The sequence below is a fragment of the Falco punctatus genome, assembly GCF_963210335.1.
Source record: "Falco punctatus genome assembly, chromosome: 6".
NCBI classification, from domain to species: domain Eukaryota; kingdom Metazoa; phylum Chordata; class Aves; order Falconiformes; family Falconidae; genus Falco; species Falco punctatus.
The window spans coordinates 66,771,104-66,785,770 of record NC_137585.1 but is presented as its reverse complement, the minus strand read 5'-3'; the positions used below and the strand labels follow the sequence as shown (position 1 = coordinate 66,785,770).

Below are 14,667 nucleotides of genomic sequence, written 5' to 3'. Positions count from 1 at the left end.
ATTAAATAGAAGTGGCTGTGAGTTGAATGTGGTTAAGCTGTGTGTCACTGTCACTCACTTTGGGTGGATTGTGTGTATCTCATAGCTGCTTAATTTGGCTTTCTTATGCCAATACACTTTAATGGATACTGTTCATGTTCATGGATTTCCATGTTCAGTATGGTGATTTATATTCTGTGTCCTCATTTCTGTTGACATTTGCTTCTGTTCAATATCACTATCATAAAAATTGGAGATCAAAGCACATATTACATGGACTATACTTTAACTCTGAAGCAGTCTTAACTGCTCTGTAGATACCTTTTTGTCTACAAGGTTACCAAATATTTGTTGCTTGATTACATTTCCTTTGCAGAATTGGTCTTAGCTCAGTTTTTGGGAGTTCTTTCCTCATCCCTGCTTTTTCTGATCTTCAAGATGGAGTTTGCTATGCTCATCCAGATAGCTTTTATTCTCTGGGTGGGCTATTTGGTTACTTTTTCAATTATTTCATTAAGTGGCTTATTCCTATGAGATCTTGGAAACATGCTGTACAAGTTTGTGAAAACAAAAAACCAAATAAATTACAAACAAATATCCAAGGCAAAACTGTCTTAGCATCTCATAACAACTAGTTAATATAAGTATTTATGCCAGAGACATCTTACTTTTAGGTGTATATTTTTGTGTTTTCTAAGAAACATACTCAAATCTATGCCTAGTAAAAAAGAAGATGGCAAATTTGAGTAGTAAGAAAAAATATTTTAGTGACTGCATGTATTGCTCCTTTCCTCTGTTTTGTTTATGAGGTAATCAGGGAGAAAAAGCATACTTTTCTTTTCATAAATATATTCAGGGGTTTTTTATAATTAGCATGGGGCTGTTGATAAAGATTCTGCTTTGCAATGTGATTATTCTAGAAAGCAAAATCAGAAGTATATTATTTGTTCAGAGATTTATTTCTTAATGCTTTTTTTCATTCCTGTGTTGGTTTTATGACTTTGTTTTCCAGAGAGCAGTGAGGAGGAAGAATTAGGAAGGGATAAAGATATCATCTAACCATGACAAAGGGAGTAGTTTGTTGGTATCTAAATGAAATTAAAGTATTTGCCTTCTGAAGTAACTTAGAGATGTTTTCTAGGAAGAAGTGTTTGGTTTTGCCTTCACAAATATATTAAGTAAGTTGAGTTACTTAGAGTGAGAAAAAAACCCTCGTTTGCCAGTCAGTGTTTGCCAAGAGTGGGTAATGATTTTATCAACATACTTCAATAAAGAATCCTTGACTGGCAGGGAGATGGAATAGTTGATCTATTATTTTCTACTTGAAATTATCTAATATTATGGTATATGAATACAAAAGCAAAGGAACCAAAATGCCTGAGCTGTTGCATGACAACTGGAAAACAGATATGCATGATGAATGTTGTCTGCCTATTTCTTGTTGGCATTTGTTTGTTATGAAAGTGAATGAGGAGAACATTGGGAAACAGCTACATTGTTCTGGACATCAATATGGGGTTTTAAGGACTGCTGAAAACACAGGGAAAGTGCCATGGATTCAGAATACTAAAGCACACTAGTATCACTAGTGTTGTCAATAATAGTGTTGACCACCAATTCTGGAAACAAAGGGTGTGAAGAATTCTGTAAAGAGCTTATAAGATTTATCTAGTGAAGACTGCTGAAAGAAGATGGTGTCCATTTCCCAAGTCCTCATGAATTTGGGTTGACAGGCTAACTGAAAAAATAGCCTTAGGGAAAAGCTTGCATTCAGGGCATGAGGTTAACTGAGGAAAAGACAAGTCTAAAGCTGAGGCATATGACTTCATGGTACAAAATTTGATTTTACAGAGAACTGTTCTGACAGAGAATTAGGAGCTAGAGGGTTGGTGATATAAGAAGATTTTTCTTGGCTTTTTTGTGATCAAATATCCACATGATTATAAAAACTTAGACTGGAATTTAAAGCACAGCTCAGGAGAAGTGTATAGCAATGCTAAAAAATAAAGTGGTAAAAAGATACAGATACAACAAAACTCCAAGAGGAGAATAGCAGTGTTCATTAAATCACTGTGTATCTGAACAATTCCAGGTTATTTCACTAGCATCACTTGCATCAGTATGGCAAGGAGGCAAGGCTGGGACTTCCATCTCTTGACAAGATTTAATGCAGTTTGCTCATCATCACCTTGCATTGCTTATGTTAATTGTAAATGTTTTCCTTTCTAAGAGACTTGTTCTACTATGTCCTCAACTCAAATCACAGTCCTTGAGTTGAAGAACTTTAATCCAAGAAAGACAGACTGAATAGGGTCAGTGAGCAAAGCTGAGAGGAAACAGTGGCTGGGTAACTGTTCTTGTTTTTAAATACTTACTACTATTATTAAAGTTGCTGAAGTCATTACAGGCAGTTCAAAGAACTGAGTCTCTGAAGGACTTAAATGAGGGAAGTGGCTTGATGAATCTGAGAAGGAGCAACTGTATGGGCAGTGAGTAGGGTGCAGCTGAAGAATCAGTAAATGGGATCTACTTAACCAGCAGAGCTAGGAGAAGTAATAAGAGCCAAATGTAGATGCATAGAAAAGAAACAAACATAGAGACACTAGAAACTGGATACGAATATAAGGAAATAAATCCCAATTACGTCACAAACAAATGGTACTGTGAAAACATGTGCATTTGATGTATGAAGTTACATGTTCTTTAAGAATACCTGTATAGCATGTCTTGAACCATGCACTTAATTATGTTGTTATGAAACTGAAGATTATAAAACCATAGATTGGGTTGGGTTGGAAGGGACCTTAAAGATCATCTAGTTCCACCCCCACCACCACGGGCAGGGACATTCCACTAGACCAGGTTGCTCCAAGCCCCATCCAGCCTGGCCTTGAGCACCCCAGGGATGGGGCACCCACAGCTGCTCTGGGCAACCTCTGCCAGTGTCTCACCACCCTCACAGAAAATAATTTCTTCCTTATACCTAATCTAAATCTGCCCTTTAAGGTTAAAGCCATTCCCCTTTGTCCTATCACTACAGGCCCTTGTAAAACGTCTCTCTCCAGCTTTCTTGTTGGCCCCTTTAGGTACTGGAAAAAGCTTTACGGTATCCATGGAGCCTTCTCTTCTCCAGGCTGAACAACCCCAACTCTCAGCCTGTCTTCATAGGAGAGGTGCTCCAGCCCTCTGATCATCTTCATGGCTCCTCACCCATCCCCAGGGAGAGCTCCGTGCACTCCAGGTGGTCACCGACAGAGGGTGACACCCCCTCCTCACCTCCCCTGCCTGGCCTTCCTGAACAGCCTGTACCCTTCCATTTCAACACTCCAGCCAGAAAAGTCATCCCACCACTTCTCCCTGATGCCAAGCAGATCACAGCCCCACAGGTGCGCGCGCTAACTCCTCTTGTTTATGTTCCCCACTACGTGAGTTTGCATAGAGGCATGTGAGGTGGGTCCCGATGAAGCTGACTGACTGGGTGCCGTTGCTGGAATTCCCTTGTTTCTTCAGGTGGTCTCCCGCTGCCCTGCAATTTTTTTCCAGGTTCTAGGCATCTCTTGATGGCATTAGTACCAAACTGGTAGGAGTGGGATGGATTGTGGTTCCCCTCCCTTGGCAACTTTAGTTTAAAACCCTCTTCAGCAGCTTGGCAAGGCTTTGACCAAGGATGGTTAAGCCTCGGTTCTGAGAAGCTTAATAACATTAATGTATTTCCTTATTGGCGTGCCCTGTGGTGCCAGAAGCTATATTAAGACAAATAATAATGGTATTATTTCTGCTTGCATTGTGAAATGAGTATTTGTCAGGCTGATTTAAGAAAGAAAAACCTGCCCACTTTTTAGTGGGTTTAAAAGCTTTTGTGCCCTCCAATAAATTTAACATCAAAATTGGTCTATTATAATTATCTAGTCAATTTTGTATAGTGGTCTTTACAACTTTTATGAGAAAAGAATCAAGGACACTGTGAAACTGGATCTTTCTGTCTGTAGTCTAAGTATGCTAAATGTTATCTAGTATACTTAGTCACTTACAGAATTCTGATAATACTAACAACATGTATTTCTGTTCACCAGATTTGCTTGCTGATGTATTTATTCTATTTTAAGTTTATAAAAGGCAGGTCACAGCGTACTTACAGCTTCCGATATTGTTTTCTAGGAAAAAAATGTTGCTGCCCATAAAAAGGAAGGAAACCATAGTAAAAAATCCAGATGAACCCCTCTAACAGAAATACTCGCAAAAAACCTGTTAGATTTTACACATTTATTAAAATACAAGTTCCTTTTATTCATATTTCTTAATTAGTAGTTCCCAGACAAATGATGTGTAGTTGGAGCACATTGTCTTATGGAGAAGGATAATCTTCCCTGGAGGATTATGTTTTAATCCTTTTTTGCACAGAAAAAACTAAACCTAAATTATGTTTAATAGTCTGATAGAGAACCCCGTTCAGTGGCAAAGGGCACAGTAATTATTAGGGGCTTCATTGCATTTCGAGACAGCTTATTCAGTCAATAAACTTCATTTATTGGGACAATATTGTCAAATACTTTTAATAAATATTTATTTGTGTCAATTACCAGGACTCTCTAGTTAGGTCATTTTCTATAAAAGTAGAATAATAAATACGCAAGGCAACTGTTAGATGACCTGAATGATAATGCATTCTTGCATTTCTTGTGCCTGAAACAATATTTGCTAGACAAAGACAATTATTTTATGCATTAAATAGCTTCTCTTTAGTTCTGTTTCAGCAAAATTAGTCCAAATGAGCTTTTCCTACTAAATTTTGTTTCACATGCAATTGTCATTTCATCTACAGTTCTTGTAATTTATCTTTTACTTATTAGCCTAACCAGCTATTTTTTATTTTTTTTCCAAAGGAGCAGCACCATAGTAGAGACTCAATTATTTTAAAAACAATCAAAATCCAGTAACATTGTAAAGACAATGGGATTTGGATCTGAAGTGTGCAAATAGACTTCATAAATTGGAGTTTTGGTAGTTTTTACACAATTCCAATGAATGCTTTAAACCAGCTAATCTTAAAATGTTTAAATTTCTTAAAGATACCAAAAATCTTAATTTTCTGGACATACCTACTGTGCACCAATAGGCTCAGAAATATCCTGGATAGGATATGAAGCCTGAGTGTGTAAGCTCCATCATTAGAGATGAATAGAGAGATGCCTCACCATCTTGAAAAGACATTTGTGGTCCTGTCATGACCAACCCTTATCCCTCTGTGATAAATTCTGTATCCATACATACATCAGTGGCATCACCAAGCATTAAGTATTCTTGGTAGGAAAACCTGCCAGTGCATTTGTTGAAGTTAAGGTCCCTCTTTACGCTGAAAAAGGCAAGTTAGAGTCAAAAAAAGGAAAGCAGGGAGTCTGATGCTTATACCCCTGTCATTGGGCATTTGTTGGCAGGAGCAGAGCTAGAGTTAAGAGTCTCCACTTTTGGTGTTAGCTCATTTATTACTGTTTTACTTGTTAATATAAAACACACAAATGTTTCTGGGGTCACACACTTCTGCCAGATACCCCTTCTTCTGACTAAATACCACATCTATCCAACTGGTTTTATACCACTGGAGATTCTAAAATATTCAATGGTATATAACTGATCAGTCATCCATGCCATCCTAATATTATCTTCAGTATTACCTATATAATTACTAATAAAACAATTTTGCTTTTTTTCATGTGCTTCATATTCAGTAGGTCACTGAGTTCTCTAAATCAGAGAAATACAACAACTGTATTGCCAAGACCTTCCATTGTCACAGTAAAAGAAGTTTTAAAAAAGCATACAAAGATTTTAATATTCCAGTGGAGCTTATTTTGCACTAGTGAAGTAGAGCTTAATTATCTTTTCTAGTATCCGGAAGATTCTGGGCTTTTTTCGTTCAGTACTTTTCTGTGTTTAGAATTTCCTTTTGCTATTCTAAAGAAACTGTACCCCAAATCCCACTGGAAACATGATAACTCCTCTCATGTAGTAGCTAGGCAACTGGCAACAAGGTCTTTTGCACAGATATAAGCATTTGTCCTTTTTTTCTGATTTTCTGGGAAGACAAGTAAAGGAACCAGTGTGAAGCAGGGATTTAGCAGTAAAGGGAGCAGAAGACCATACAGGGGATCTTTCTTTTGGGTTACAGCCTTATTAAATTTCTGCAGTGATACATATAGACAAATTCAAGAGGGGAAGGTAACTTCTGAAGAGAAACACAAAAAGCCATGGGTCCCCTTTTGCTCAGATTTACAAAATCAGTGGGACCTATTGACAGATTATCAGACTTTAGAAAACAATAGATGTTAGAAATATATAAGCAAAGTTTGTACGTAAAGGTCATCAATGATTTGGAACAATGTAGTTGCTGTTAATTTTCACAGTGTATTTTTATACTTGTTCAGCTTGGCTTTCTGGGACCTGATACACTTCATTGCTGTTAGAAAGTTGTTACGGCTTTTGCTGCAAGAGCAGCAAAGAAAGAAAGTAAACTCTCAGTATGCACAGCATTCAGGCTAGAAGTATTCAACTGTATAAGTTGAAAACACCATATGATTTTACTGTTAAGTTTTCAAATAAGTAACTTCATATCTTTGTTGTATCACAGGTACAGGAATGGCTGTGCTTAAATTGCCAGACCCAAAGGGCAATGTCAGGTCAGCTTGGGGACGTGGGCAAGGTGCCACTTCCGAAACCAGGCCCCTCACAACCAGCATCCAAACCACCTGCTACTCCTCAAAAACAGCCTGTGCCTGCTGTTTCACATCACCCTCCAAAGACTTCCACACTGCCCACTGCAGCAAAAACGAAAGAACCAGGTGTTCAGAAGGAAGCTCCAAAACTTCAGCAGGGGAGACTAGAAAAAACGTCATCAGCTGAGAAAATCCTGCAAGACATTCAAAAAGAAGATGCCAAACTTAAACAGGGAAAACTCGCCAAGACACCCTCAGCTGATAAAATACAACGTGTTTCTCAGAAGGATGACCCAAGACTCCAGCAAACAAAACTGACAAAGACAGCCTCATCTGATAAAATTCTTCATGGAGTTCAGAAGGAGGATGCAAAAATTCAAGAGGCAAAACTGGCAAAAACATCCTCAGCTGATAAAATTTTGCATGGAGTTCAGAAGGAAGACACAAAGCTTCAACAGGCAAAATTGGCAAAGATACCCTCAGCTGACAAAATTTTACATGGAATTCAGAAAGAAGACCCAAAACTCCAACAGGTGAAAATGGCAAAGGCACTATCAGCTGACAAAATCCAACCGGCAGCCCAGAAGGAAGATGCACAACTTCAGGAGGTCAAATTGTCAAAGGCAGTTTCAGTTGATAAAATCCAACATGGAATTCAGAAAGAAGATCCAAAAGTTCAACATGAGAAAATCGTGAAAACTTCATCAGTGGAGAAAATCCAACAGGAAGCTCAGAAAGAACCAAAACTTCAGCAAGGGCAACTGTTGAAGACACTTGCAGCAGATAAAATTCCGGCAACAATAAGTTCAGATCAGAAGAAATCCTTAAGTATATTGGAAGAAGATAAAAAATCTGTGCTTCCAGAAAAAAACACACCACATCCAGAGGACAAAAAAGAGCAGATTACAGCTGAGAATAAAGACCACGTTGCTGAACAGAAAGCAGAAGTTGAAGCACCTTGTAAGGAACTGCAAGCTAAGAAGCAAGAGGACGTTAGGAAAGAGGGTTTGACAACTGGGATTTCACAAATGGTTTCAAAAGCTGAAAAAGCTCAGGAAGAAGAAATTCCTCTTCAAACAGCACCTTTGCCAGGAGCTGACCATGTGGAAGCAGTGAGAGAAAAAACAGTAAGTGCTTTTCTCCTTGCCACCCCCCTTCTCCCTTGCTACAGTTCTCTCCTCTATGTCTTCCTGCTCTTTGTTGTTAGTCTCTGTACATGGTGATTCTAAATGATTAAATCAATGCCTCCTGTTGAGTGAAAGTTTCACCAGTTAGTCCTATGCTCTACGTGCAACTTTTCAATACTTCTTGCATGATTTTCAGTCTCAAGCAGTTAAGCAGTTGAAACTAAGGCAAAGTTCCTGTTTAATCATTTTCCCAATATTTCTTGATTTATTTACCTGGAGATTATCCAGACTTTGGAGTTTAATTATTGAAGGGAGTGTTTTCTTAGTTCTTAATCTCAAAAGGGAATAATCCGTGATGGTAAGGTGTACAATGTGTTGCAGTAGCAAAATACAATAAACATTTGAGGAATACTTTATGATGCCTGAACGTGATATATTAAAGCATGCAACCTTTACATCTTTTTACTATTTCATTTGCTTATCTCATATGCACAAGTACATTTAGGAAGGGGTCTTGGTGTGCTTTCAAGTCTGATGAATGGATGAGTTTTTGGTAGCACTTACTGAAGGTCCACATTTCGTAAATAAATTCATTTGCTGGATGCAGAGTCACCAAGTCACTATCAGCTGAACTGGGTAATATACATAATTTGCTGGGAAATGAAAAATGATGTGTTTTTTATATCAGCACTGCAAATTAGATGCTGATTATTATGTTGTAAAAGTAGGAGTAAGTTTAGGAAAAGTGTTTAACCTTTGACAAAATTATGTTTTCAAGTAATCCTAGTCAAATAGGTCAAGGGTTTTGTGGGGTTTTTTTGTAATTATTTTTCATTCCTTGTGATAACCAAGATATTTGGACAGAAAAATATTCTGATTCAGCAATTGTGCTGTGGAAATTACTACTATCGTTGTAAACCAACTTTCCTGTCTGAAATGTATCTCCTATCACGTTGTGTTTCGTCTTCTTGACCGTATCAAGAGTTACAGTTTCCCCTGATTGTGCCAAGGGAATCTCTGAATTATGCTCAGAGTAACATAGCCAGAAATCCTCCCTTCTGGAAGAAACAAGGAGATCTACGAAAAACCTATATAAATTTGATTATCACATATCAAACATAAGACACTACTGCAGGACTTTCCAAGAAGAGTAAGCTTATTTTTGTTAACAAAATGTCACTTCTGGGTTGTGTTTTGGTTTAGTTTTGGTGGGTTTTTTTAATTCATAGCAGAAAACCTAAGAAGTTGACTTAAAATTTTGTTACTGTTAAAAATTTGATTGTTTGTGGTTTTGTTTTAGTTTTTTTTTCTGTTGAAAACATTTGTAAGGGAAAATTTTTATCATATGCTAGTCACAGTCCTATCTGGTCATTTTTATATTCTGTAAGGAGGTGAAAGTATATTATACTCTGGACAAATCTTAGATAGACATATTACATTTCCATCTCTGATAGTGACATTTTAACTGTAGATTTATTAGTGATTCCTCATGTGGTGCACACATATATTTCACTCGTATTTCACTTATATTTTAATTCCTCCCACTGCCTTCTAACTGAAGTCAGGACTTCTTGAGTTATTACCATAAATAGGTTTATCTTTCTTTTGCTCTAGTTATCAGACTTTGAAGCACACTTACCTAAACCTAGTAAAACAGAAGTTTCATGAATAAAAAACCCAAACCCTTACATATCTTCTTCTATTTTTTAAATTAGGACAAACAAAAAATGAAAAAGGAACAACTATTTTTACACAAAAAGCCTTTTTTTCCCTTTTCCCTTCTTTTTCAGATCCTTATAAAAATCTGAATTAAAAAAAAAAAAAGCAGCAGCTCAAATTGTTCTGAATTAAAAATAAAGATGGTGCTTCACCTAGCCTGTACTTCATAAAAATTACTGATTTTTAAAATTATTATTTATATTTATGGTAATATTTTAATGTTCTCTGTGCTGTACATTGAACATTGATAGATAAGATTCTTATCAGGAGAGCAAGGGCAGAATTGAAAGAGGAGATAACAATTTAGATCTCACACATTGATTCCATTTCAGCGGGCAAAGGACAATATCTAGACATTGAAGAATACATTTTACATGTACTTCAGGGCAGAATCATATGACGGATTTCAGGTAGGTTTGTTTTTAAATAGGGTGGTGAGGGAAAAACTAGTACTTTCTGCACTTGACAAACTGCTGATGGCATTTTATATCCAAATCTGTATAAACAGTAATTACTAATTCTTGTAGTATTCCAATGAGGTAAAGAAATGGTACTATTCTCATTTTTCACTAAAAAAACCACCAAACAAAAACCCCAAAACAATACTCCCACAAGAAGTCCTTACAGACATTGGGACAGTAACGTTCTTTTCCAGTATAATCAGTATAATGATGCTTGGAAAATCACAGTTATCAATGGTATTTAGAGATCCAGAGTCCTTTGAAACCAAACTGAGTTAAATATTGAAACATTTTAAAATATTTGAGTCTCAAAGTATGATCTGAGGTATCCTAAAGCCATTTTTTCTTCAAAGCATTTTTTCCCAGTAATAATTTAAACAGTGATCTCTTCCAAAAGGTTTTAAATTATAAACTGACTTTGCTCATGATTTACAGGTGCTTTTCCTGAGAAACCATCTTGCATTATCTACTGTTCACATGTGCAATAGCAGTTAGATGTTCTAACAAGGTTGCCTAGAAATGTTGGACAGTTATAACATACAGTTTGTCAGTATAAAATGGTAATCTTGGAACTTACAAGTTAACGTATAAGTAGTTCAACATATCTATGTGAACACATTCCCATGGTGTAAATTGGACATCTATTTAGAACACATCAGCTGTGTTATATAAAGTACCCTTATTACTATATTCTTATGTTTACCAAGAAATGATCATGTGCTTAGGTGAAGTAACAGATAAATATTAATATATTGTAATTTGACAACATTATTCTAACACATGCCATAAATGACAAACCACAGACTAGAGAGTCAGAATAAAGGGGAAAAAATTATCTCTAAGCAGTCTTTCTGGACACAAACAAAATGTTGCATTTCGATGATACAAAATTCAAATACAGATTAAACAGTTTAGTCAACCAAAGACTGCTTTTAACTTTCTGAAACTTTTTGATAATGTAGATATCTTTATTTCTTATTTAAGCAGAATGACCTTTTAAAAATACTAAGTTCCTTTGCAAAATAAAATTTCTGTTCTGTGCAACAGAATGTAATCTTGCTAGCTATAATTTTAAAAACTGACAATTTGGATTTGATAACCAATGTGACTTTTTAAAGCACTGTTTTATATTTTCAAATAAGAATACTGAAAGTGAGGAAGTGTAAGAATAAATAATACTTCTAAAGCAAAACCTTCTAATGTAAAATAGCTGTATGATGTATCGGCACTGACACTGTAGAAATGCCACTAGAATAGTACAAATACATCCTACATTAGATCATTTTTACTGTTACTTAAAGAGATTGCATTTGCTGTTTTTAAACAGTCTTATCCAGCCTCCAGCTTTTACATCTCCAGGTTCATCATGTCTAAAGAAGATTCTCCCAGCAGAGTCTGTATTGGAGCTAAATTTGTCCAGTATTAAAAAGTCCCAGTAGACAAACTTTCAGAGAAAAATGCCATTCAACTACTCAGAAAAGCCCAGTAATTCAACATGTACAAAGAAAACTTTACAAGAAAAAAGTGGGGTTTTTTTTCTTATTGATTAAAATATGTTCTTTCATTCTCCAGTTGTTGAATATATATATGATCCTCAGCAGCATTGTTTCTGCAGTATTTTGTTATTCATCTAAAATTTTTGATTTTATGGTATGTTGACAAGTTTGACAATGACACTGTCTTTGTGTATGTGATGGCCAACCCTATAGAGAGTAAATTACCAGTCATTTAAGAATAGATGTAGCTAATGACAATATAGTTCTCAGGCTGCAGGAAGTAGGGGGAAAAAAGCACAAAGACAAAATATTATTTATTGTAAGTTACATGCATATGATCTCAAAACACAATGTGCAGGATAATTTTTGCATTACATATCTCAGGGCAGACAACTTTACATACAATAATGGTAGAAAAGATAGTCATATTGTGGTGGGCTTTGAAAGAAAAGTGGATTTTCTCATCACATTTATTTCCTTATTGTAGACCTTTTTCTTCTCTGTACTGTACAAATAGCAGTCTTTCCCATATTCAGTTTCCCGTTATTCATAGTAGTGACATTATGGCATATACTGAGGTTCACAAGAAGATGGGCAATAGCAGTATCCATTGCCATCTCCTCTGCTTTGGTCATTGACTAGGTACCAATCATTGGACTCACAGATAGTGGCACCATCACGAACTATAAGGAGTATGGCTAAAGTTGTTCTATGTCCAGTTGCTGTCTACCTATTTATTAGCTTAACTGTTTAGTTGATACCTTCTGTCTTTGCTTCACGAGTGACTGTGTCACTTCACCTCCCTCTGGAGAACCAAGATCTGACATGCATTTTCACTAGATGGACACAGTCTATCCATCAGTCCTGGGAGACCTTCTGAGCTTGAGCAATATTTGAATTTTCTCGTAGCTTGTCTAAATTGATCACAGGGTTTGTTTGGGTATGTCTTTTTAAGTAAGAACAATGGAAATAAAAAATAACAATCACGTCATAGGTGACATTTTAGTGAGGGGCATGGTATTTCTAGATGGGAAAATCCTTTGGTTTTAATGAAATATGTATTTAAAAAAAAACAAACAACAAAACAATAAATTGCCCTTGAACACTTTCTTCTGTAATAAGGGAAGAAAAATTTAACTATAACATACAAAGCCTAAAATTTTTGACTATGCTTCATTACTGACTTTTTATGAAGAGTATATATAATTCTGTCATTAAGGACTGGAGAATATCCCAGGCTAACTTTTCAGAATAATAAGTACTGACATGTTGATGACTTCCCAAAGTTGTTTGTAGTACATAAATACAGAGGTTTCTCTATATTTATATATTAATCACAGCCTTATCTTTGGAGTTGTACTTAGAAATATTTGTTTTCATATTTGATTTTTAATTGCAATGGATATTGCTCTGATATCAGATATTTGGGTTTATCATTTTGGGTATAATATTAGTAACAACAGACTTAGTTTATATTCAAGGTAGTATGTGATTTTGCAAAGAGCATAACTCCTGTGAAATGCACATTACTTAATAAAATATTGATTAGTAGATTACTGTAACATTAATACTAATATTAGTGATTTAATATAGAATTATGTGCACAGTGATATGTCTATAGGCAAGAACAGGTACTTTAACTGTAAATCAAATAATGAAAAAAGCTGACCAGTTTTTAAAACTGAAATAACTGACAATAACAACTATTTGATTTGTGATATTTTGGCATTAAATATAGCTTTAGTGTGCATAAACATTTGAAAATACTTGCAATTGATAGCAATTTAACATGAGTATAAATGTACCCTTAAATTATAAGTAACCATTGTTATCATTTTCTAAATATATTTATTCCACAGTAATTTTTTTTAACTCAGCATATTGCCAAGGATGTTGATAAATTCACCATTTAAATAAATGGTTTGCTGTATTTCAGAGGTCATTGGCTTAGATGAGCAAAGTTGATAAATAACTACCTACTTGTACTCTTGAGGGTCATAACAAATATGAAGATCACGTGACAGTTTTTAAATCAGGAGACTTTGGGATGCTTGTTCTCAAATTGCTAGTGGAGGTGAGGACACTTAGTAAGGCTGTCAGGTACGATGACAGCAAAGATGACCTGTCACTTGGAGAGTGAGCTGTTTTGTTAGCTGCATGGTTAGGTACTTCCACAAAGTATAGAGCATTTCACAGCTGAGAGAAGCAGGAGGGAAACTGGTGTGGAAACTCCGAGTGGAAATACCTGTTGTAGGATATTCTTGGTGGTTTTGTTATCTAAAGAAGGAGGTAGATGTGCTTGTCATTCAGAATGCTGTAGAAGGATCTGGAATCTAGGAGAACGACTAAGGATGTTCAATTAGGGATGAGAAGGAAAACATTGGTTATGATGCTCAGTCGGGTATGCCTGCCTTGTTTGCTTCCTTATTTCCTTTGATCAACAGCTATCGTGCTTTCCTCCCTGCAGTTACACTCCCTTGCCAGCAGCTTACCTCTGCGTTACAAATTTACTGAGAAACTTCTTCTTTATGAGGTGCTCAGAAAATGTTTGTAAAGTGCCACGCTACAGATATAGAGACATTCCAAACTGCATTGAATCATGTTTCAGTATTCCATGTATTCTGTTGCATGGTGCAATGTGTAACACTTAAATCAACAAAAGGAAACCATAGGTCCAAAATTTGAGAAGACTGACATATTGCTAGACAGTTACAAAAGATTAAATGGGCAAAGAAGGGAGCAGGCCCCAGATTTACTGCAGGCTGATGTTTGGCAAGCTATATTGCTTTGTATCTAGAACTATATAGGGAGTTTTGAAACACAGCTTCATTTAAATTAACTCCCAAGCAACTTGTCCCATGCATATGTGAATAAATGATAGATTATCATTAGGAAGTGTTCTGAAAACAATTAAATACAGTATTTGTTTATACTGAAAAATAGAAGATCATCTTACAATTAATAAAATCACTTGCCAGTATGGATAGCCATGCAAAACGTAGTTAGATTCAATGAAAAACTCAAAATCAGAGGAACTTTTAAATGTTATTTTAATAGCTATGAATAACAAAACTAGTGTTCAGTCTTTTCTGGTTTAATATATATCTTCTTGGCATCATAATTTTTCACATAAGACATTAATTCATCTTTTAGGAAAAAAATCACATGTATTTAA

At 35.8% G+C, this 14,667-nt stretch overlaps 1 protein-coding gene across 9 annotated transcripts in view; it reads left to right on the top strand.

Moving 5' to 3' along the window:
* PCLO (piccolo presynaptic cytomatrix protein) overlaps window positions 1-14,667 on the top strand; it is a 385,852-nt gene that overhangs the window by 162,374 nt on the left and 208,811 nt on the right. For all 9 annotated transcript variants that reach the window (XM_080392024.1, XM_080392028.1, XM_080392027.1 and 6 more), the window contains exon 4: window positions 6,605-7,816. In XM_080392024.1, the coding sequence (XP_080248150.1) occupies window positions 6,605-7,816 (1,212 nt within the window). The remainder of the gene's footprint in view (window positions 1-6,604; window positions 7,817-14,667) is intronic.